General features: G+C 55.6%; 3 protein-coding genes across 7 annotated transcripts in view; 1 reads left to right on the forward strand and 2 right to left on the reverse strand.

Moving 5' to 3' along the window:
• ITGAL (integrin subunit alpha L) overlaps positions 1-10,185 on the forward strand; it is a 52,326-nt gene extending 42,141 nt beyond the window's left edge. For all 3 annotated transcript variants that reach the window (XM_077985711.1, XM_015125944.3, XM_077985712.1), the window contains 7 exons: positions 839-914; positions 3,703-3,816; positions 4,383-4,439; positions 4,531-4,629; positions 5,354-5,449; positions 6,587-6,697; positions 8,498-10,185. In XM_077985711.1, coding sequence (XP_077841837.1) covers positions 839-914; positions 3,703-3,816; positions 4,383-4,439; positions 4,531-4,629; positions 5,354-5,449; positions 6,587-6,697; positions 8,498-8,671 — 727 coding nt within the window. In that variant the 3' untranslated portion in view covers positions 8,672-10,185. The remainder of the gene's footprint in view (positions 1-838; positions 915-3,702; positions 3,817-4,382; positions 4,440-4,530; positions 4,630-5,353; positions 5,450-6,586; positions 6,698-8,497) is intronic.
• Positions 10,186-11,019: 834 nt separating this feature from the next.
• On the reverse strand, positions 11,020-20,395 carry ZNF768 (zinc finger protein 768). Of its 3 annotated transcripts, none has more exons than XM_077985816.1 (2): positions 19,534-20,395; positions 11,020-13,072 (listed from the first exon to the last, which is right to left on the reverse strand). In XM_077985816.1, the coding sequence occupies exon 2, from the start codon at positions 13,065-13,067 to the stop codon at positions 11,538-11,540; it is 1,530 nt and encodes a 509-aa protein (XP_077841942.1). In that variant the 5' UTR covers positions 13,068-13,072; positions 19,534-20,395; the 3' UTR covers positions 11,020-11,537. The 3 variants fall into 3 exon arrangements, with proteins under 3 accessions (XP_077841942.1, XP_028697391.1, XP_001100901.3); XM_028841558.2 differs by lacking the exon at positions 19,534-20,395 and adding an exon at positions 13,690-13,812; XM_001100901.5 differs by lacking the exon at positions 19,534-20,395 and adding an exon at positions 13,357-13,639.
• On the reverse strand, positions 19,515-22,099 carry ZNF747 (zinc finger protein 747). Its single transcript, XM_028841562.2, is given in 4 exon segments — positions 19,515-19,877; positions 19,879-20,398; positions 21,447-21,560; positions 21,701-22,099. Coding segments are annotated over 4 exon segments (954 nt in total). The 5' UTR covers positions 21,897-22,099; the 3' UTR covers positions 19,515-19,753.
• Between the last annotated feature and the right edge of the window lie 860 nt (positions 22,100-22,959).

The raw sequence follows: 22,959 nt of genomic DNA on the forward strand, positions 1-22,959 counted from the left end.
CTGGTCTTGAACTCCTGATCTCAGGTGATCCACCTGCCTCAGCCTCCCAAAGTGCTGGGATTACAGGTGTGAGCCACCGCACCTGGCCTGCAGTACTTTTGAACATCAATGCCACACAGTATGATACTGACATGAAATTAGAGCCAGGAAAGATGAGTGTGGGTTGGGGGACAAATGGAAGGGTTTGTGGAGAAAGTGCGGCTTGGATTGGGGTCTGGAGGATGAGGCCATTAGGGGAAGAGCTAAAAAGGAACCTAGGTGTCCTCATCAGAAACCATGGCCCAGACAAAGGCAAGGAGGGAGGAAGCAGTGGGGCAGGCATGGGGGACGGGGAGTGGGCAGGATTACCCGAGGGCAGGTGTGTGCAGGGGAGCAGTGGGGAGACAGCCTGGACGTGGGAGGCTTTGGACCTGACCCTCCCTCGCAGTAGGGGGCAGTTGGCAGATGCTGAGCAGGTGAGTTGCAGGGCTAGAGAGTGATGTCGGGAAGGTCACCCAGCAGTGTGTGTTGGAAGGATGGGTGTGAGGGGCATCAGCAGTGGATATGATTATTCAGGAGATGAGCAGGGACACCAATGAGGTGGCGCACAGTGGGAAGGACATAGCCTCCACTGGACACACCTCCCTGGGCTCCAGTCCTGTCTCTCTACTGTGGGGCTTTGGACAAGAGGCTGGCCCTGTCCAGGAGCCTTAGTTTCTGGGAAAGAACAGGTTGTGGTAGGGATTGAATAAGATGGTGTCTGTGCAGTTCCTAGCGCAGTGGCTGGGTGCTCAGAAGCTTCCTGGAGCCCAGGTTGCTGTCACTTCGTTCTTCCATCACTGCCCTTCTCTCTCCACAGCCAGGAAAACTCCACACTCTATGTCAGTTTCACCCCCAAAGGCCCCAAGATCCACCAAGTCAAGCACATCTACCAGGTATGAACCCCAATGTGGAAGGTCCTTATAGGTCACACATTCATTCCTTATCCTGGGGACTGAGGATGCAGGCACCAAATAGACACAGTCCTCATCCTAGCCGTCCACCTGTTCAATAATCCTTTCTCTAGAGCGTCACAGCCTCCACTTATAGGCTTCCAGCAGCAGCATATGCTAACTCCTTTCTGCCACTGGATACATTATTTCAAGAATCACAGGGTTTGAGAGCAAGGAGGATGCTGAGAGAGAACCTACTTTTTCATACCCACATTGAATGAGCTGCTATTCTTTGCTCTGTTACCCAGGCTTGAGTGCAGTGGTGGGATCTCGGCTCACTGCAAACTCTGCCTCCCAAGTTCAAGCAATTCTCGTCTCAGCCTCCCAAGTAGTTGAGGTTACAGGCATCCACCACCATGCCCAGCTAATTTTTGTATTTTCTATAAAGACAGAGTTTCGCCATGTGGGCCAGGCTGGTCTGGAACTCCTAACTTCAAGTGATCCACCCACCTCAGCCTCCCAAAGTACTGGGACTACAGGCATGAGCCACTGCGCCCGGCCTATTCTAAGTTAGGTATTTAGCTAGGTGCTGGCACCCTGCCCAGTCTCTAAACCCAGGTTCTGTGCCTGGTGCTTTATTTTTATTTTTACTTTTTTTTTTTTTTCAGACAGAGTCTTGCTCTGTCACCCAGGCTGGAGTGCAGTGGCGTAATCTCAGCTCACTTCAACCTCTGCTTCCTGGATTCAAGCGATTCTCCTGCCTCAGCCTCCTGAGTAGCTGGGATTACAGGTGCACACCACCACACCCGGCTAACGTTTGTATTTTTGGTAGAGACAGGGTTTCACCGTGTTGGCCAGGCTGGTCTCAAACACCTGACCTCAAGAAATCCACCCACCTCGGCCTCCCAAAGTGCTGGGATTACAGGCATGAGCCACTGTGCCTGGCCTCGTCTCAACACATTCTAAACCAAATTTGCTGTCTTCCCCTAAGCCAGCATCTCCTCTGGCTTGCATGGAATCTTTTGAAAGCACCCTCTCTTCCTCAAGGAAAACTTACGTGTCTGGGTGAATTTCTCCTCCCTTCTGCCTTGTCCCACTGCCTCCTGGAGTCTGGTTGTCTGTGTCCTTTTTCTGCTACTGCCCAGACCCAGTTCTTCACCTTCTTGCAACAGGACTATAGAGAGAGGCTCCCAACGTGGGCCATGACCCGCCTCTCCCAGCCTCTTTCCAGCTCATGCCTGCAGGGGATGGACCTCCCTGGAGCTACTCTCTTCCTCTGCCATCTTCCGTGACTTCCCACTGCCTCCTTGATGCTGCTCCAACTCCTCACTCTCAAGCCTTCCAGGCCCCCATAGTCTGATCTTGGGCTTCCTTTCCAGCCTCAGCTCCTGTTCTCCTTCCCAGGCACCCTCCTTCCAGCCACATCACTCTCATCTGGAGTCATCCTGGCTCCCTGCATGTCTCTTCCTGGATGCCCTCTCCCACCTTCATCTGTTAAAATCCTGTCCATCTGGTCGGGCGTGGTGGTTCACACCTGTAACCCCAGCACTTTGGGAGGCCCAGGTGGGCGGATCACCTGAGGTCAGGAGTTCAAGACCAGCCTGGCCAACATGGTGAAACCCTGTCTCTACTAAAAATACAAAAATTAGCTAGGTGTGGTGGTGTGTGCCTGTAGTCCTAGCTACTGGGGAGGCTGAGGCAGAAGAATCGCTTGAACCTGGGAGGTGGAGGTTGCAGTGAGCTGTGATCGCGACACCGCACTCCAGCCTGGGTGACAGAGTGAGACTCTGTCAAAAAAAAAAAATAAATAAAAATCCTGTCCATCTTTCACAGTCAAATTCAAATCCTGCCCCTGACATTTGGCCTTTTTAATTTAACTGGTATTTCAAGTGTCCACAAATGTTTGTTGAATGAATAAATGATAGAATCCTTCTAATTTGACACACATTTTCTTGCTTCCTAAGACATTGTTAGTGCCACTTCTGTGTCACTTTCTTATACATATCTGGGTCTCCCAGCCTTAACACAGGTAGCTCTTTTTTTAACAAAAGGTGCTCAGAATTTTTTTTTTTTTTTTTTTTTGTCACCCAGGTTGGAGTGCAGTAGCATGATTTTGGCTCACTGCAACCTTTGCCTCCTGGGTTTAAGCAATTCTCCTGCCTCAGCCTCTGAAGTACCCAGCACTATATGATTGCGCCACCACGTCTGGCTAATTTTTGTATTTTCAGTAGAGACAGGGTTTTTCACCATCTTGGTCAGGCTGGTCTCAAACTCCTGACCTCAAGTGATCCGCCCACCTTGGCCTCTCAAAGTGCTGAGATTACAGGTGTGAGTCACCACACTAGGCACCATGTCAAGCAGTAGGGGATTGGAAGTGGCGTAAGAATGGCTCCTGTCCTCAGGGAGCTCATGGTCTAGTGGAGATGCAGACATCCAAGCAGATCCTTCGCTGTCCTGCTGGGGACGCAGAGGACTCTGTGGGAGCCCAGTAAGGGGAGCTGCCCTGTCCTTGGGGAGTCAGCAAATCCTTCAGAGATAATATTAGAGCAGAATGTTGCAGGGTGTGTGAAAGCGTACTGGGTGGAGAAAGCTGGAAGAGCATGGAAGCCACACTGCAAGGCCCTGAGGATGGAAGCTGGCCACACCCAGTCACTGGACACTGCCTAACCACCAAGGGCCCTGGGGACTCAGCTGATGAGGACTGGAAGAGGCGTGCAAGGGCACACAGGGTCTGGGTAGCAGCTGGGGTGGCTGGCATTTAGGGCTCTGCATCCCTTGTCATCTGTGCCAGGTGAGGATCCAGCCTTCCATCCATGACCACAACATCCCCACCCTGGAGGCCGTGGTTGGGGTGCCACAGCCTCCCAGCGAGGGGCCCATCACACAACAGTGGAGCGTGCAGATGGTGAGTGCTGCCTGGAGAGGGCGGGGCTGCCCTCCCCAGGTCTTGGGGGTGAGTGCATTTGAGGGTACAGAGGGCAGGGCTTGGCCAGGTGCGGTGGCTCTGCCTCCCAAATCCCAGCACTTTGGGAGGCCGAAGTGGGAGAATCGATTGAGGCCAGGATTTTGAGACCAGCCTGGGCAACACAGCAAGACCCCAGTCTCTACGAACAAATTTTAAAATTAGCCAGGCATGCATGGTGGCCCGTGCCTGTGGTCCCAGCTACTCAGGAGGCAGAGTCCGGAGGATCACTTGAGCCCAGGAGTTTGAGGTTGCAGTGAACTATGATCACACCACTGCACTCCAGCCTCGGCGACAGAACAAGACCCTGTCGCTAACAAAGAAAAAGAGAAATTCAAGGGGGGCAAGGCTGGGTGTGTGGGGAGTGAGGATGGATTAATTCAGATCCTGCTGGACTCAGAGATGTCTGAACTCACCCAGGACTAGGGCCAGGGTAGGGGAAAGCTGGGATGCCAGGGTCTTACCTGGGTTGTGAAGGCTCTAACTGAAGACCTGCCGCTCATTCCTAGGAGCCTCCTGTGCCCTGCCACTATGAGGATCTGGAGTGGCTGCCGGATACGGCTGAGGTATGGGCGTGTGAGCTGAGAGACGGTGGGGCTGGGCGGCACACGGTTCGGAACGAGGCCGCCCTGACCCCTCTTTCCTCATCCTCGTCAGCCTTGTCTCCCCGGAGCCCTGTTCCGCTGCCCTGTTGTCTTCAGGCAGGAGATCCTCGTCCAAGTGATCGGGACCCTGGAGCTGGTGGGAGAGATTGAGGTAGTTCCTGCTCCTAACAGATATGGAATCGCTGTGGGGGCCCCAATGCCTGGGGCTGTTGGGGGTGGGCTCCCACCAGACAGTCTGCCTCCATTTTTCTTTTCCATCTTCGTGAAATATCCCCTGTTTACACAGTTACAGGTGAAAGAGAACCATGATTTCTGTGAAATGTGCAATGCTGTTTCCATGGGCCTATGGATAGTTCCTATGTGTTCTTTATAGCAAAGCTTTCCTTACAACAATGGGGAGTGACATATTAGGGTGCCACAGTAGAGGCTGAGGCAGGGCTCATGCCTGTAATCCTAGCACTTCGGGAGGCTGAGGTGGGCGGATCACTTGAGGTCGGGAGTTCGAGACCAGCCTGGCCAACATGGTGAAACCCGGTCTGTACTAAAAATATAAAACTTTAGCTGGGCGTGGTGGCACATGCCTGTAATCCCAGCTACTCAAGAGGCTGAGGCATGAGAATCCCTTAAACCCGGGAGGCAGAGGTTGCAGTGAGCCAAGATGGCACCACTGCACTCCAGCCTGGGTGACAGAGCAAGATTCCATCTCAAAAAAAAATGGAAAGGAAAGAATGCCACACTAGAAAGTTGAGTAGAGATGGGTGCACCCCACTGGAACCCCTCTCTCTGCCCTTCCCCACTGTGTTGTGATGGGGGCAGAGGCCAGTGGGTCCTGTCCTCCTTCTCCCGGGTTCTGACGCCTTTCCCCACTCCCGCAGGCCTCCTCCATGTTCAGCGTCTGCAGCTCCCTCTCCATCTCCTTCAACAGCAGCAGGCATTTCCACCTCTATGGCAGCAACGCCTCCCTGGCCCAGGTATCTCTACCTCCTCGGAAGCCCCAGGAACAGGCAACAGAGGGAGTCCAGGAGCCCCAGGGTAGACCGAGATATAGGACAGCTCCTGGGCTCTGTGCCAGTCAGAGCTTCCCCACTGCCAGAGCCATCAGCCTGGGAGAAGCTGCTTCTTCCCTTGGTGGGCTCACAACCCCAAAGTCACCTGAGATGTAGTGGACTTATGTGTCAAGTAAAGATCAATCGAGGCTGGGTGTGGTAGCTCACACCTGTTATCCTAGCACTTTGGGAGGTCAGGTAGGCAGATCATGTGAAGTCAGGAGTTCAAGACCAGCCTGGCCAACATGGTGAAACCCCATCTCTACAAAAATACAAAAATTAGCCAGGCATGATGGTGGGTGCCTGTAACCCCAGCTGTTCGGGAGGCTGAGGTGAGAGAATCACTTGAACCTGGGAGGCAGAGGCTGCAGTGAGCTGAGATCCTGCCATTGCACTCCAGCCTGGGCAACAGAGTGAGACTTCATCTCAAAAGGATCTGTCAGAGGCAGGCATGGTGGTTCATGCCTGTACTTAGCGCTCTGGGAGGCTGAAATGGGAGGATCGTTTGAGCACAGGAGTTCAAGGCTGCAGTGAGCTATGATTATGCCACTGCACTCCAGCCTGGGCAACACAGTGAGACCCTACCTCAAAAAAAAAAAAATCAATCTGATGGCAACTTAGCAAAGGAGCTACTAAGCCAAGCGTCAGACAGTGAAGAAAGGGTGCTCTAAGCAGCGGCAGCGGCAAGTTCAGGGGCCTCTGTGGTGAGCGTGGGCAGGGCAGGTTTGAAGAGCAGAAAGTTCAGTGTGGCTGGCAGGCAGAGGGGAGGAAGGAAGATGCATCTAACAGGTAAGCAGAAGCCAGATTCTGGACAGCTTTGAATGCTGAGCTGCGTGTGATTCCAGGGAAGCCATTGAAGGCCTAGGGCTGCCTAAGGTGTGTATTGGCCAAGTCACGGCAGCGACTGCAATAGGTGATGCGTTGAAGGGAGAGGGTCTGCAGCAGGAGACTCCAGGCAGGTGATGCAGTCCGGATAGGAGGAGATGGAGAATGCACCAGGTTCACAGGGACTTTCGGGGGTGGAAAAGGCATTTTCCGACACTCTCCTTCCCCTACCCCCAGGTTGTCATGAAGATTGACGTTGTGTATGAGAAGCAAATGCTCTACCTCTATGTGCTGAGCGGCATCGGGGGGCTTCTGCTGCTGCTGCTAATTTTCATAGTGCTGTACAAGGTGGGTGCCTCCGGGGGCCACGGTTATTGCTGAGACAGCCAGGCTGGGGAAGGGTATCTGGTGGGAGCCAGGGAGGAGAATACCAAGCCAGAGGGCATTAGAGCCAGGGAGCCTCAGCTTACTCCCTCCTTTGACAGAGAAGGCTACTGAGGTCCAAAGAACAGGTGGAGTGGCTCATACCTGTAATCCCAGCACTCTGGAGGCCGAGGCAGGTGGATCACGTGAGCCCAGGAGTTCAAGACCAGCCTGGGCAACATGGCAAGCATCCGCCTCTACAAAAAAATTTTCAAATTAGGGGGACGTGATGCCACCCACCTATAGTCCCAGCTACTCGGGAGGTTGAGGTGGGAGGATCCCTTGAGCTCAGGAGGTCAAGGCTGCAGTGAGCCCTGATGGTGCCACTGCGCTCCAGCCTGGGTGACACAGCGAGACCTTGTCTCACACACACACAAAGAGCAAGAGAGACTTTTCCACTGTCATTCAGCCCATCCCTGGCAGAGCCAAGACAAGGCACCCTGGGAGAGGAAAAGGAAGTACCCCAAATATGGAGGTCCTTCTGGCTGCTGGGCACTGTCCCCGGAGGCACATGCCACAAACATGCTCCCTGCCATTGTGGCGCTCGCAGTCTAAGAGGGGACACAGGCAGGAGCAAGCAGAATGAGGGTTGCAAAGGGTCTGTGTGGCCTGGGGCCTAGAACCCAGGAGACTTAGTTAGGCTGTGAAGGCCTGGCAGGCCTCCCAGGAAAGGTGGCATTTGAGGTGGGATTTGAAGGCTAAGTAGAAGTTACAGATTAAAAGGCCGGGCACGGTGGCTCAAGCCTGTAATCCCAGCACTTTGGGAGGCCGAGACGGGCGGATCACGAGGTCAGGAGATCGAGACTATCCTGGCTAATATGGTGAAACCCCGTCTCTACTAAAAAATACAAAAAAACTAGCCGGGTGAGGTGGCGGGCACCTGTAGTCCCAGCTACTTGGGAGGCTGAGGCAGGAGAATGGCGTAAACCCGGGAGGCGGAGCTTGCAGTGAGCTGAGATCCGGCCACTGCACTCCAGCCTGGGTGACAGAGCGAGACTCCGTCTCAAAAAAAAAAAAAAAAAAAAAAAAAGAAGTTACAGATGAAGGCCAGGTACAGTGGCTCACACCTGTAATCCCAGCACTTTGGGAGGCAGAGGCAGGTGGATCACCTGAGGTCGCAAGTTCGAGACCAGCCTGACCAACATGGAGAAACCCTGTCTCTACCAAAAATAGAAAATTAGCCGGGCATGGTGGCTCATGCCTGTAATCCCAGCAGCTTAGGAAGCTGAGGCAGGAGAATTGTTTGAACCTGGGAGGCGGAGCTTGCGGTGAGCCAAGATGGTGCCATTGTACTCCAGCCTGGGCAATAAGAACAAAACTTCATCTCAAAAATAAAATAAAATAAAGTGTTCTCGCTTGGCTCGGGGACTCATGCCTGTAATCCCAGAACTTTAGGAGGTCAAGGAGGGCAGATCACTTGAGGACAGGAGTTTGAGACCAGCCTGGCCAACATGGTGAAACCCTGTCTCTACTAAAAATACAAAAATTAGCCGGGCATGGTGGCAGATGCCTGTAATCCCAGCTACTCAGGAGGCTGAGGCAGGAGAATTGCTTAAGTCTGGGAGGCAGAGGCTGCAGTGAGCCGAGATCACACCACTGCACTCCAGCCTAGGCAACAGAGTGAGACTCCATCTCAAAAAAAAAAAAAAAAAAAAAGAGAGAGAAAGAAAAACGTGTTCTCACATTTTCTTGGGGCCAGTGCTCAGTGATTTTGTCTTTGTACAGGTTGGTTTCTTCAAACGGAACCTGAAGGAGAAGATGGAGGCTGGCGGAGGTGTCCCGAATGGAATCCCTGCAGAAGACTCTGGGCAGCCGGCGTCTGGGGAAGAGGCTGGGGATCCGGGCTGCCTGAAACCCCTCCACGAGGAGGACTCTGAGAGTGGCGGTGGCAAGGACTGAGTCCAGGCCTGTGATGTGCAGAGGGTCCAGAACTGAACTCAGGACGCCCAGGGCCACTCTGCCTCCGCCTGCATTCCGCTGTGTGCCCTCGGGCGAGTCACTGCCCCTCCTTGGCCCTCAGTTTCCCTATCTTGAACATGGAGCTCATGCCTGCCTGTCTCCTTTGCAGGCTCATAGGGAGGACCTGCTGAGGGACCAGCCAGGAGGGCTGCAAAAGTGAGGGTTTGTCATTACCAGACGGTCCACCAGCCTTTCTTGGTTTCCTTCCTTGGAAGAGAATGTCTGATCTAAATGTGGAGAAACTGTAGTCTCAGGACCTAGGGATGTTCTGGCCCTCACACCTTCCCTGAGATGTCCACAGATGCCTCCCCCTCCGCAGAACCTCTCCCTGCCCACTCCCCTGCACTGGAGTCCAGTCTCTTCTGCTGGCAGAGAGCAAATGTGACCTGTCTCACTACATGACTGCGGCACATGCCTTGCTCTTGGCCAAAGACCAAATTCCTTGGCATGCCTTTCAGCACCCTGCAAAATGAGACCTTTGTGGCCTTCCCCAACCTATTCTAGAGCCATGCTGCCTCCTTGTTGAAGCTCCAGTGACACCAGCCTTTCTCCCAGGCCAGGCTCCTTCCTGTCTTCCTGCATTCACCCAGACGGCTCCCTCTGTCTGAACCTTCCACCTGGCCACCCCTCCTTCCTCGGCTGGCAGATCCTAGCTCACATGTCAGACTCGGTTGGGTCCCCACGTCTTTCACACTTCCTCCAGCCTGCACTACTCCTTCAAAGCATACGTCATGTTTCTTCATCCAGCAGCCTGGATGTTTTTCCCTGTTTAATGATTGACATACTTAGCAGCTATCTTTCAGTGAACTCTGAGGGTAAAGGTCATACTTGTCTTGTTCACCTTGGGATGCCTCGTGATATGTCAGGGCGTGGGACATCTAGTAGGTGCTTGACACAATTTCATTGAATTAATGACAAAGCCTGTGGGAAGATACAGAAAAAGAGGGGATGGACTGGGTGTGGTGGTTCATGCCTGTAATCCCAGCACTTTGGGAGGCCAAGGAGGGTGGATCATCTGAGGTCAGGTAAAGACCAGCCTGGCAAAATCCCGTTTCTACTAAAAATGCAAAAGCCAGGCGTGGTGGCACACGCCTGTAGTTCCAGCTACTCAAGAGGCTGAGGTAGGAGAATCGCTTGAACCCGGGAGGTGAAGGTTGTGGTGAGCCAAGATTGTGCCATTATACTCCAGCCTGGGCAGCAACAGAGCGAGACGCCGTCTGGAGGAAAAAATAAAAAGAAGGCATGGGCCTGTGACATCCCCATCCTTGGAGGCCGTCTTCCCAGGCTCTGCCCCTGCCCTGGCTCCACACCCTCTCCCAGGACCCATCACACCTGTGCAATGGCTCCCACAGAAAGACTGAGCTCAAAGTGGGAACCACGTCTGTTCACTTGGAGCCCCAGTGCCAAGCACTGTGCCTGCGTGTATTTATCCAATAAATGTGAAATTCTGTCCAGTTTTGTGGTGTTTTTGTGCTGGTGCAATATTGCAGCCCTACTCAATTAAGTGAACATTTCTGGCTGTGTTCTATGGCTCACAACTGTATTCCCAGCACTTTGGGAACCCAAGGCGGGAGGATCCTTCGAGGCCAGGAGTTTGAGACCAACCTGGGCAACATGGCAAAACCTTGTCTCTATAAAAACTTAAAATATAAAAACTTATTTGAGCCTGATTGCACGTACCTGTAGTCCCAGCTACTCAGGAGACTGAGACAGAAGGATCACATGAGCACAGGAGGTCAAGGCTGCAGTGAGCAATGGTCACATCACTGCAATCCAGCCTGGGCCACAGAGCAAGATACTGCCTCCAAAAAAAAAAAAAAAAGCCAGGCACAGTGGCTCACATCTGTAATCCCAGCACTCTGGGAGGCTGAGGTGAGCGGATCACATGAGGTCAGGAGTTCAAGACCAGCCTGGCCAACATGGTGAAAACCCCATCTCTACTAAAAATACAAAAAAAGTTAGCCAGGCGTGGTGGCGGGCACCTGTAATCCCAGCTACTCGGGAGGCTGAGGCAGGAGAATCACTTGAACCCAGGAGGTGGAGATTGCGGTGAGTCGAGACCACACCATCGCACTCCAGCCTGGGTGACAGAGTAAGACTCCATCTCAAAAAAAATAAAGAAAAAAATAGCACTTCCAACCAGGCGCGGTGGTGCGCTGCAACACAGCCAGACCTGTTTTCTAGCAGCAGCAGCAGCAACGCACTACCCAGATAAGGCCCCTGGCTACTACTGGTGTCTCCCACTTCCCAGGGCGCTGTCCACGCACATGTTTTAAGGACAAGTCTCGTTTACCACATAAAGGTTTTTATTGAACTCAAACTCAGGGGCTCCAAAGCCTGAGGAAAAAGAGGGAGGCTGGGGTTTGCACGCAGAGGCCCAGGCCCCACCCCGAGGCCCCACTCCCCACCCCACCTACCCTTTTATCTGCTCCTGACTCAACAAGGGTTTCAGCAGCTACCAATCTAAGCTAACCCACTCTAATTAGGTAATCCCCCGCCCTCCCCCCTCCCTGCTCTAGCACGTTGCCAAGCCAGGCACCCACCGAGGAGCCACCACTGCGAGGCCAGCCCTCCACTGACCTCTCTCCATTTCTCCCAGGGCCTCCCGCTGCCGGCCTGGCCTCCCTCCAACCCACTTCCCACAAGTCTCCAGGGCATGTCACTTCCTCCACCCTGGCCCTCTTCTTCCAGCATCCTCAGCTCCTCCATCCTGCTGCGGCTTCTCCACTATCCTCCCTAAAGGTTCTTCTAGTTCCCTGGCCCCTTATCTTCTGCCCAAACCTCCCACCCCTGCTGGGGCCCTGGGTCAGCGCCGGCCCGCCGCATGGGTCCGCTGGTGGCGGATGAGGTCGGAGCTCTGGGAGAAGGCCTTTCCGCAGTCATCGCACTTGTAGGGCCGCTCACCGCTGTGCACCCGGTGATGCTGCAGCAGCGTGGAGGAGCGGCAGAAGCCCTTGCCGCACACAGCGCACCTGTAGGGCCGCTCGCCCGTGTGGGAGCGCTGGTGCTGGATGAGCGTGGAGGAGCGATTGAAGGTCTTGCCGCAGTCGGGGCAGCTATAGGTGCGGCCTGGCAGGTGGGTGCGGGCGTGGATGGCCAGCACCGAGCTCTGGCCAAAGCGCTTGCCGCACTCAGGGCACTTGAAGGGCTTCTCCCGGGCGTGGCTGCGGGCATGGGGGATAAGGGCCGACCGCTGGGAGAAGCTCTTGCCGCAGATGCCACAGCTGAAGGGCCTCTGACCGGTGTGCACCCTCTGATGGCTGCGCAGGGACGAGTTCTGGCTATAGCACTTGCCGCACTCGGTGCAGCTGTAGGGCCTCTCGTGGCTGTGGGTGCGCTGGTGTCGCAGGAGGTAGGAGCTGTCGCCGAAGGCCTTGCCACAATGTGGGCACTTGTAGGGCTTCTGGCCAGAGTGAGTGCGCTGGTGGCGAAGCAGGTAAGAGCTGTCAGCGAAGGCCTTGCCGCAACGGGGACATTTGTAGGGTCGCTCGCCAGTGTGGGTGCGCTGGTGTTTGATGAGGTCAGAGCTCTGGGAAAAGGCCTTGCTGCAGACCTCACATTTGTAGGGCTTCTCACCGGTGTGAATGCGCTGGTGCTGGATCAGGGTGGAACCCCGCCCGAAGCTCTTCCCGCAGATGCCGCAGATGTTAGGCCGAGGGCCCTGCCCACCCCTGGCCCGGCCACCCCGCCGGCTTGGACCTCGAAGGGCTCCTGTGAGACCCAGGGGATTCTGAAGCATCTCAAACTGTGGTGTAGACAGCAGGGCCCCTGTGGGCATCTCAAAAGGTGGTCCTATGGGCAGGTCTCCTGTGGGCTGCTCCCCAAACCCCTGAGTGAAGGAGTCCAGGGGGTGAACTCCTACAGAGATATTCAAGGGACTCTTTTCCTCGGGGTTCAGAAGCATCTCTGCACCCTCCTGGAATTTGGAACTTTGAGCTTCCAATTCTGGGCTTTGGGTTTTGAGCTCAGGGTTCTGGGATTCATATCTAGAGCTCTCAGATTCATAGCTAGGGCTCCGGGGTTCGTAGCCGGGGCTCCGGGGTTCGTAGCCTGGGCTTTGGGGTTCATACCTAGGGCTCTGGGATTCAAACTCAGGGCTCTGAGAATCTGATTCAGGGCTTCTGGGTGCAAACTCAGGGCTTGGGGGCACAAGCCCAGGGCTTCGGGACTCAAATCCCGGGCTTTCAGGCTCAAATCTGGGGCTTTGGGGTTCAAACTCGGGGCTTTGTGGCTCAAACCCAGGGCTCTGGGGTTCAAGCCCAAATGGTATCTCTTCGACTTCATAGTCCCCAGTGCCTTCTTGCTGAGAAATTTCCTCTTCCTCATTCTCACTCATGTTGCCTGCAGGATCAGAGAATTACAGAAAATCCAGATCGAGTGAGACCTGGAAGGTCATTTGGTCTATTAGCAACCACACACCTCCCACCTCACAAGCAGGGTTGCTGGCCCCTAGACAAGTGCTGAAATTCCCACGCCCCCCTCAGCGGACCCAGGACACCCCAGTCCCCGCCTGCCCCTCCTCCGAGTCCCAGGTGTCCCAGCCCCGGGCCCTCGCTCCCTCCCTGGAGCCACAGTCCCTTCTCCTGCTCGCAGGTCCACTCCTCGGACGGGCGCTCCCTCCTCACCTCTGAGGGACCCTTCGGGGCTCCTCATTTCGTCAGAACTCTGCACATCCTGGGGCTCGAGGCCCCACGGCGACGCCTCCCGCTCCATCCCCGCGGGCTCCCCGTGCAGCGGCAGCGGCGATGGCGGCCGATCCTGCGACCCGGCCTGGGTTGCCCTGAGCCCCGGGGCCCCGCCGCCCGCCCGCCCGCTCAGCGCCGCCCAAGGGACGCGGCGGCCCAGCCCGAGCCCCCGAGGCCGGACGTCTTGACCCCGCGCCTCTCCAGCGCGCCGGGCCCCTCCCCTGCCCGCGGCCCCGCCCCCTCCCAAGGTCTCGGCCTCCCCGTGGCCCTCACCGGCCCCCGCGCGTCGCGGCCTCGGGGATGAGGGGCTTCGCGACTACCCCGGCGGCCCCCGGCCCCGCTCCCGCCCGAGCCCCCACCGTCTGGCCCCCGGCCCCGGGCTGGGCTGCGCTGTCCAACGGCCGCCCGGCCCCCTCCCCCGCACAGGAAGTGTCCGTCCGCGGCCAGGTCCCCCCGCCGGCTCGCGCCGCGGCCTCTCTAGGAGCCGCTGGAGGTGGAAACTCGTTGGCATTAACCCTGGGCTGGAGGGGCCCGGCCTCGGGGTGGGCAAGGACCTGACACCCCGGAGCCCACCGGGCTACCGGGGCAGTATGTGTGCCTATGTTCTAGGTCCCCGTCCCTCCAAAGGCCCGTCTGTCCATCTCCCTGGCCCCGCGTTGTCGGTGCGTGTGGCCAAGGGCGAGGCGACAAGCGAGACCAAGGTCAGCGAGAAGGAGCGACGCTTCCCGGCGCCAGCGGGGGCGGTGTCTCTCTCCCTCCCCTCCCGGGCCTCCGGGTCAGCTCCGGCAGCGCCTCGGGAACCGGGACGGACTACCCTTGGCCTCGCCGAGGTCCTGGAGCCTGGGACCCCCTCCTGGAACTCCGCTCCCCCGCACCTGCGCGCCCGCTCCCGTTCCTCCGGTCCCCACCCCGCTCGGCTCTCCTGATCCCCCTCCTCCCTCCTAGAGGGCTAGGATAGTTGCCAAGGAGACAGCCCCGCCCCGGCTCCCAGAGGCACCGCTTCTCCGCGCCAGGAAGCCTGGCGGTTGGCCGATGGGGCTCGTGCTCTAGCCGCCCCGCCTCCTCCAACCCCGCGGACTGCGGGGCGTTAATGGTCGCCAGGGAACGCCAGGCGCCTTCCTGATTGGCCGGGGGCGCTCTGGTCGGGTCCGCCTCCCCTGTCGGCCAGAAGCCCCTGCAGGAGGTAGTGGGAGGGAGGTGTCAGGCGTCTCCCATCCAGCCGGGCCTGTGCCTTCAAAACTTTTCCCGCCCCTACTTAACCTCTATTATGTTTTATGAAAGCCAGAAGATCTGAGAACAGACACCCTTCCTCCTCGTCAGCCTCACACCCCTTGCCTCTCCCCTCCACCTTCCCCAGCGCCTGAGTTTAACTCAATCCCTGGCAGCCTTTGTCCCTGGTTGCTGAATTTCCTCACAGGGAGGCAGGATTCCTTCCAGGTGAGGGTGATACAGAGGAGAATTGGACTGAGAGAACCATCTGGCCTTCGAGGCATCATCTAACAATTCTCCAGTCTTGTCTGACTCGAATGGAGGCTTGCAGAGGAAGGGAACCTGAGAAACACTGCCTCGGGTGCAGCTTTGAATTGAGGAAGTGAGCCTGGACAGACAACTTAATATCATCCAATTATTGTCTTTTTTTCTACATTTCGTGCTGAAACAAGTTTGGCAGCGTTCTTGACAGTTAATGAGCCCGATGCCCCTGTGTGATGCAGGAGCCATGGATCGTGTTTTCTTGTCGCCTACCCAGACAAATGAAGGGAAGAGAATGTTTGGGAAGAAGGATGGCCTCTTCTTCATGAAAAGGGATGAGAACAAGAACTTGGAGAATGCCAAGTGGTAAAAAGTGGAGAGAAACTATCTAAAGGCTTACAGGCGGGGCGCGGTGGCTCATGTCTGTAATCCCAGCACTTTGAGAGGCCCAGGCAGGTGGATCACGAGGTCAGGAGTTCGAGACCAGCCTGGCCAAATTGGTGAAACCCTGTCTCTACTAAAAAATACAAAAATTAGCCAGGTGCGATGGCGGGCACCTGTAATCCCAGCTACTTAGGAGGCTGAGGCAGGAGAATCCCTTGAAACGGGGAGGCAGAGGTTGCAGTGAGCCGAGATCTCGCTACTGCACTCTTGTCTGAGTGACAGAGCAGGACTCTATCTCTAATAATAATAGTAATATAAAGGCTTACAAATAAAATCACAAGAGCTCATCCCACAAATGAAGCGGGGAAAACTTTTTGCCCTCCATAGGAACAACTTCCAGCTCCACAGCTCTCTCCCATCCCGATGTGTTTGTCCTGAAACCTTTGCTAAGAATGGCTTACATGGTCCAGTACTAGAGTCCACAGTCAGGACAGCCTACAAGAGGACAAGTTTTGGGAAGAGCTGGACATGGGGTACTCTCTGGTCATCCCCAAAGCACTCAGGTAGGAAACAAATCTCAAGATATTTTTCTCTGACCTCCAACTTGCTGATCCACGAAAATTCACACAGGAGAGCAGCCACACCCTAAAAATGGGTGGTGAGACCTCCAACCACAGCTCTGACACCGTCCGCTGCCTGCACTCTTATGAGCCACAAGTCCCAGGTGTAGCAGAAGCTGGGCCAAGACTTCACGCTGCCCAGGCACCCGCATTTCCACGTGCAAATTCAGCCTCACTGGCACCTGGAGTAAGAGTGGCTAAGTTCCAGCCAGCCTCCTCCAGGACCAGGGTGCCATCTAGGCATAGGGACTTCACAAGGAAGCCAGCCTCCACCTGACACACAGCCACAGCAGTGAGAGGCTCCAAGCCCAGTGACCCAACACCAGCTAATCCAAGGCAGGAGAAACTTGGGAGTCCACTGGCCTTGTCCTACCTCTGCATCCATGAGGATGAACCCTGCGCATGTCCTGAGTCGGGTGGTCACTTTGTTCACAGCATTGTCTCCTGGCATGCACAGCACTAGGGCAGAGCCATTCAGTGTGCAGCCAAGGTTTATGGTCCAGCCAACGTGGCCAGTGCTGCAGGATAGAGCGAGCCCTCACAGACGTTCTCAGTGAGAGGAGCTTCCGTGTGCATTGCTCCCTCCCCTCATGCAAAGCACAAGCCCTCTTGAAGGCCTTCCATCTGATGCTACAGGAGATGCCCCAGTGTACTGAACATGATCCTAGGTACCCAGGAAGACAGCGGCCACGGTACAGGGCCCTTTGGAAAGAACAAAGAAATGGAAGTCTTTGTGTATGCCTGACACTGGGGACAGGCCCCAGGATCAACCACTACTCTTGCAAAACTAAGAGCAGTTTGAAAATAATGTTTTGTTCCCAGCAGTGGTTCTCTCAAACTTTCACAGGCATCAAATTCTATCCCTGGAGATTCTCATTCAATAGATGAGGAACTGGGCCCAGGGAGTAGCTACTTTTTTTTTTTTTTTTTTTTTGAGATGGAGTCTCACTGTTGCCCAGGCTGGAGTGCAGTGGCTCTATCTCTGCTCAGTGCAACCTCCGCCTCTGAGTTCAAGCGGTTCTCCTCTCAGCCTCCTGAGTAGCTAGGACTATAGGCACGTGCCACCATGCCTGGCAATTTTTTTTTTTAAATGTATCTTTAGTGGAGACGGGGTTTCACCATGTTAGCCTGGATGGTCTCGGTCTCCTGACCTCGTGACCTGCCCGCCTCAGCCTCCCAAAGTGCTGGGATTACAGGTGTGAGCAACTACTCCAGCCGAGAGTAGCTACATTTTTAAAAGATACTCAGCCCGGCCCTGCCTCTAGGTGGAAATATCTACACCACGAACTAAGGAGCTGAGAATGGGGTGGGGCTAAGGCTTAAGGGTTTCATGACACTAAAAAAGTTGATGAAATGCTGGAAAGTTGGGTCATGAGGGCAGGAAGCAGAGGAGTTGGAGTCTGGCTTCTGGGCCCTAAATAAGCTTTACAAACTTCAAAGCACTCAGAGACCTCTAGGTAATAATCATGGCACCTTTAATTGGCATACTCAGGGCCAAGATCTGGCTGTCAGTCTGGGCTGAGAACTGGTGTTGCAAGCTGGGCTTTCCCCAGGCTGTGTTGAGGGTTAGGGGAGGGGACTGGGATGTACACTGGAAATTAAAACCTGGTACAAAGGTATCTCCTACTGCCAAGGTACCTCTTCTCACCCCATGTGTCCCTGTGATAAGGTGACACATGAGTCAACCCACCCCAGAAAAGCTGAGGGAGAGAGACCTTGGTGGGGTTGGATTGGAGATGAGGTTGGAATAAAGTCAGTTCATTACTTCACTTGACACAGTGTCTTGTCTCCAAAACTTCTACCTCCTTCCAGGTTGACAAATCTGGTTTCTTCCTCCCTGGGTAGGCCAGACACAGGGCTGAGCTGGGTGACAGGCGAGGGTGCACAGGCCAGCAGAGGTCACAGGCCCTTGCTCTCCTTGGGCAGGTGCTGCCCATGGCTGGACTCTGCCCACAAAGGAATTAGTGGTAGATGGATAATGGAGTCGTGAAGTGCTGGGGGGATTCTGTGTAGAGCTTGGGGATACAGATGGGTACAGTTGCCACTGGCTACAAATCTAACACCAGGTGTTCCTGGCCTAGTCCTCTCTGCCCGAGATGGCACATACTTAAAGACAGCAAAGATGGCGCGTACCTAAAGACAGGAAAGATGCAAGGACTGTTTTGACACAGACATGGGTTCAAGAAATACTTCCCTTTCTTCTTTGCTGTACTTTAAACACCAAAAACACTAGAAGCAAGCAATGATGAATGGCAACGCGTGCTTGGTCAGGAGCTGATGGGATGAGTGGCCACGGTAAGTTGGGAGTTCTGGCTCCGGCCCAGCTCCCAACAACAGCGACTTTCTGAGAGCCTAGGTGGACTTGCAAAATCTTTGGATTTTTCTAGAGATGCCAGAAACCTGGATTTTGGTGCAAAATAACCTTTTAAATCTTCACCACTAATTGTTATCACTTAAAAACACTGCCTGGCCGGGCGCGGTGGCTCAAGCCTGTAATCCCAGCACTTTGGGAGGCCGAGATGGGCGGATCACGAGTTCAGGAGATCGAGACCATCCTGGCTAACCCGGTGAAACCCCGTCTCTACTAAAAAATACAAAAAAAAATTAGCCGGGCGAGGTGGCGGGCGCCTGTAGTCCCAGCTACTCGGGAGGCTGAGGCAGGAGAATGGCGTGAACCCGGGAGGCGGGGCTTGCAGTGAGCTGAGATCTGGCCACTGCACTCCAGCCTGGGCAACAGAGCTAGACTCCGTCTCAAAAAAAAAAAAAAAAAAAAAAAAAAAAAAAAAAAAAAAAAAACACTGCCTGGGCCCAAATCAATACAGCAACTGCAGGCCAGATCCAGTACAGGGCCACTGGTTTTTTAAGTTGTGCAGCAAAAAGACAATGGAGGCCAGTGCGGTGGCTCCCCTGTAATCCCAGCACTTTGGGAGGCCAAGGTGGGCAAATTGCTTGAACCCAGGAGTTTGAGACCAGCCTGATCAACATAGTGGGAACCCCATCTCTGCAAAAAAAACTAAAACTTAGCCAGGCGTAGTGTAGCCCACCTGTAGTCTCAGCCATCTGAGAGGCTGGGGCAGGAGGATTCCTTGAGCCCAGAAGGTCTAGGCTGCAGTGAGCCCAGTTCACACCACTGCATTCCAGCCTGGGTGATGAGCAAGATGCTGTCTTAAAAATATGTAAATAAATAAACAGACAATGGGTATTGTGCTGTGGGAGGGTCAAAGAATAAAAAAGAAAAGGCCAGGTGAGGTGGCTTACGCCTGTAATCCCAGCACTTTGGGAGGCAGAGGTGGGTGGATCACCTGAGGGCAGGAATTCGAGACCAGCCTAGCCAACATGGTGAAACCCCATCTCTACTAAAAACACAAAAATTAGCCAGGCATAGTGTGCCTGTAATTCCAGCTACTCAGGTGGCTGAGGCAGGAGAATCGATTGAATCCAGGAGGCGGACATTGCAGTGAGCGAAGATTGCACCATTGCACTTCCAGCCTGGGCAACAAGAGCAAAACTCCATCTCAAAAAATTAAAAAAGTAAAAAGAAAAAACAGAGAAAACAAGGTTCTCCTCTACCTCAATCCTCTTAGCACCTTTGGGAGGAGAAACAGCTTTTGCTTCCCGGTATGGAGGTCTGGGGGGTTCTCACCTCAGCCCTGCCTCAGCAAAGGTGGCCTTGGAGAGCCCAGGGCAGCAGGGAGCAAGGTGCTGGCAGAAGAGGCTGTTGAGTGCCCACGTTCAGAATGTCCACACCCCAGGCCAGCTCTTGCCGTGGATTCTGGGACCTCCCTGCAGGCCGCTGCAGAGGTTCGGGCCCCTGAGCCCATCTCGGGCCTCCCGCAATGTCTAGATAGTCACTTTTGAGGCCTTCATCCACATTCCTGGAATATCTCTGGGTACAGCTGGAAGCCCACGGGTGGGTCCAGGTCCCCGCGGCCAGGGATCAGGGTCACAGACAGCCCCCCAGGGCGCCGGCCCCTGCGCCCCTCGCCGATGGACCCACTGGTGCTTGGCCATGCCAGTCTTCAGGCCGAAGCAGCGGCCACACTGTGGGCACCGGTAGGGCTTCTCGCCGGTGTGGACGCGCAGGTGCGAAGTCAGAGCCGTGCGGCGCATGAAGGCCCTGCCACACTCGGAACAGCGGTGGGGCCGCTCCCCACGATGGATGGCCCGGTGTTTGCTCAGGGAGGAAGCATGGCCAAAGCCCTTGCCACAGTCTGCGCAGTAGAAGGGCTTCTCGCCCCTGTGGCTGTAGATGTGCTCCACCAGCGTGGAGCGCCAGGCGAAGCTCTTCCCGCACACGTAGCAGCCGTGACGCTGGTCCGCTCGGGGGACAAGGGGGTGGACAAAAAAGCGGGGGCGACTCCGGCGCCGCGCCTTGGACAGCTGCTCCAACCTGGTAAAGGGGGCTTGGGGAACCTTCAGCCCAGGAGACCCGGCGGTCACAGGGACAGGCTTCTCCAGGGCTCCCATCCCTTCCCTTTGTCTTTCCTCTTCCTCGTTTCTGGAATCTGCTGGGAGATAAAGACAAGAGAGTTCAGGCTCGGCTCATCCTGGTCCTTGAATCCCACAGCCCGCGTGGACAGGGACAGGCCTGCTGGACCCCCGGCTGCCCCTGGGAGATAGAGCAGTGACACCTGTTCCTCGGCTGCTGAGCCAGACAGAGCCAGGAGGGAGAAACAGTCCATTCCGCCTCGGGACTGGGGAAATGTCACCGCATGGAAGGGCAGAGATGACATGAACATCTGGGCCTGATCCAGAAGGAGGAGCGGACACCTGGCGATATTCTAGGCAGAAGGAACAGCACCAAGAAAGGCAGAACCAGGCGGGCATGGCCAAGTTCAGTGGGGCTGGATACTCTGCAAAGGCTGAGGCAAGAACTTAAGGAAGGAAATGGGAGGGCGGGGTGGGGGGCGCCTAGGGGGCATAGGAACCATCCTGCAGGAAAACGACTGGGGCGGGGGTCATGATGTGGAGGTAGAGCCAACGGAACTTAGAGGCCAGGCGCGGTGGCTCATGACTGTGATCCCAGTGCTTTGGGAGGCCGAGATAGAGGATGGCTAGAGTTCGAGACCAGCCCGGGCAACACACCAGGACCTCCACCTCTTTAAAAAAAATTTTTAATTAAAAAAAAAAAAAAACAGCCAGGCGTGGTGCCTAGTGCCTTTACAGTCTTAGGTACTCTGGAGGCCCAGGCGGGAGGATTGCTTGATCCGATTGCTTGAGCCCGGGAGTTCGAGGCTGCAGTGAGCTATGATGGCACCACTGCACCTCAGTCTGGGCAACAGAGACCCTATCTCTAAAGCAAAACAAAAAAGCCCCCAGAGTGTAGTGACCACGCAGAGGTGAGGACTTAGAGGCGGGTATGGCAGGGCCAGAGCCCCCATCACAGCCCCTTTCTAGGCTGCATCCGGGGCCAAGGCAAGGTCTCACCCTGCTGGCCGTAGTTGAGAAGGCAGTTCAGAGAGGAAACTGCTAAGCAGGTAGCTGGAGGTGGCAGAGGAAACCGGGATGGGACAGGAACAGAGAAGTCCCCATGGGACTTAGCACCCGATACTCCACCTGGGTCCGTTTCTGTCGGACACTTCGTCACCTCCGGATCCCGGGCAGCTGGATCCCATAGTTCGGCCTCCTCCTCCACCCAGGAGATGAGCGCCGGCTTGCTGCCTCCGACTCCTGGGGGAGAAGAACGCAAACCCCACGCTGTGGGGAGGCCGCCTGCCCGGCCCCGGGACCCCCAACTCCACGCGCAGCTCCCAGAGGCGCGGCAGGGCGTGTGGGGGCGCAGGGCCCAGGTGAGCAGGTGGGGCTCTCACCGAGCGCGCCCAGGTGGCCGTAGGTCTCCCGCATCACGTCCCGGTACAGGGCCCTCTGCGCGGGTCGCAGGCAGCCCCACTCCTCCCGAGAGAAGTACACGGCCACGTCGGCGAAGCTCACGGTCCTGGGCTTTCTCCACTCGGGTACTGCCCCGTTTGGATCCCGAGAAGGGAGCGGGGCCAGAGGCGGCGCCATGGGGACTGTCAGCCCCAGCGACGAATCGGTCACCTCCCCTGGCCGGGCCTGGGCATACGGAACCTCCCGCGCCCGAGAACACCTCCCCGGCCCAGTCCCAAGGGAAGGAGGGAGGTCACTATAACCCCCGAGGGCCCACTAGAGGGGATGGAAACTAAGGGCCGATGGCTGCGAGTCCATAGTCAGAACTGGACTATTTCTTCAAAAAAAACTGCGGCTGCGCGACCTCTCGACCTTTGCCCCTGCGCAATTGTACCCAGGACGGCGCCCCCCGCCCCCACCCCCAGGCAGCGGTCTCTCCGTGCCCTAATCAAAAATGGCCGTTGCGGCTACAGGCGCCGGCCTTGAAAACCAACCGAGTATGCTCTGGCCCCGCCCGGTGAGGCCGCACAGCTCAGAGCTCAGCCCGGGTTTGCAGAAACAAAGGAGCCTCCCACGGAAGGGAACCGTCGTGAACTCAGAAGTTAGTTTTCGTCCCTGGACCTTTTTAGAATCGGGCTCCAGCCCATCACCCTCTCGTTTTGTCCTCAGGAACGGCGGCAGCAGTCTCTTCCCAATGTTGAGAGCAAAAAGTGTGAACCCAGAAATTCCGAGATAGATCTCAATTTCTTGCCAAGGTTGACGACACGCGCGTGACAGCCTCAGGAAGTCCTCACGACATGTGCCCAAGGTGGTCGGGACACAGCTTAGTTTTATACATTTTATGGAGACATGAGACATCAATCAGTGTATGTAAGTACATTGGTTCTGTCTGGAAAGGCGGGACAACTTGAAGCAAAGGCAGGAAGACTCGAAGCAGGGAGGGGCTTCCAGGAAACTGAAGGTGAGGCACAAACGGTTGCATTCTTTGGAGTTTCTGATTAGCGTTTCCAGAGGATGCAATCAGATATCCATCTATGTCAGCCAGCAAAGGGGTGACTTTGAATAGAATGGGAGGCAGGTTGGCCCTAAGCAGTTCCCAGCTTGACTTTTACCTTTAGGGTAGTGATTTGGGGGCCCCAAGATTTATTTTCCTTTCACAAAAGCCATGGAGTGGATACAGGAGACCCTCCTCTATGGTAGG

The sequence above is a fragment of the Macaca mulatta genome, chromosome 20 (assembly GCF_049350105.2).
Source record: "Macaca mulatta isolate MMU2019108-1 chromosome 20, T2T-MMU8v2.0, whole genome shotgun sequence".
Taxonomy (NCBI): Eukaryota; Metazoa; Chordata; class Mammalia; order Primates; family Cercopithecidae; genus Macaca; species Macaca mulatta.

What these genes read in the sequence shown, in the direction of transcription:
- ZNF768 (XM_001100901.5), bottom strand. Translation starts at nt 13,444, where the DNA reads ATGGAGCGGGAGGCGTCGCCGTGGGGCCTCGAGCCCCAGGATGTGCAG. An exon ending in CCCCGAAGGGTCCCTCAGAG is followed by an intron (nt 13,073 to 13,356) that starts GTGAGGAGGGAG and finishes CTGATCCTGCAG; the next exon opens with GCAACATGAGTGAGAATGAG.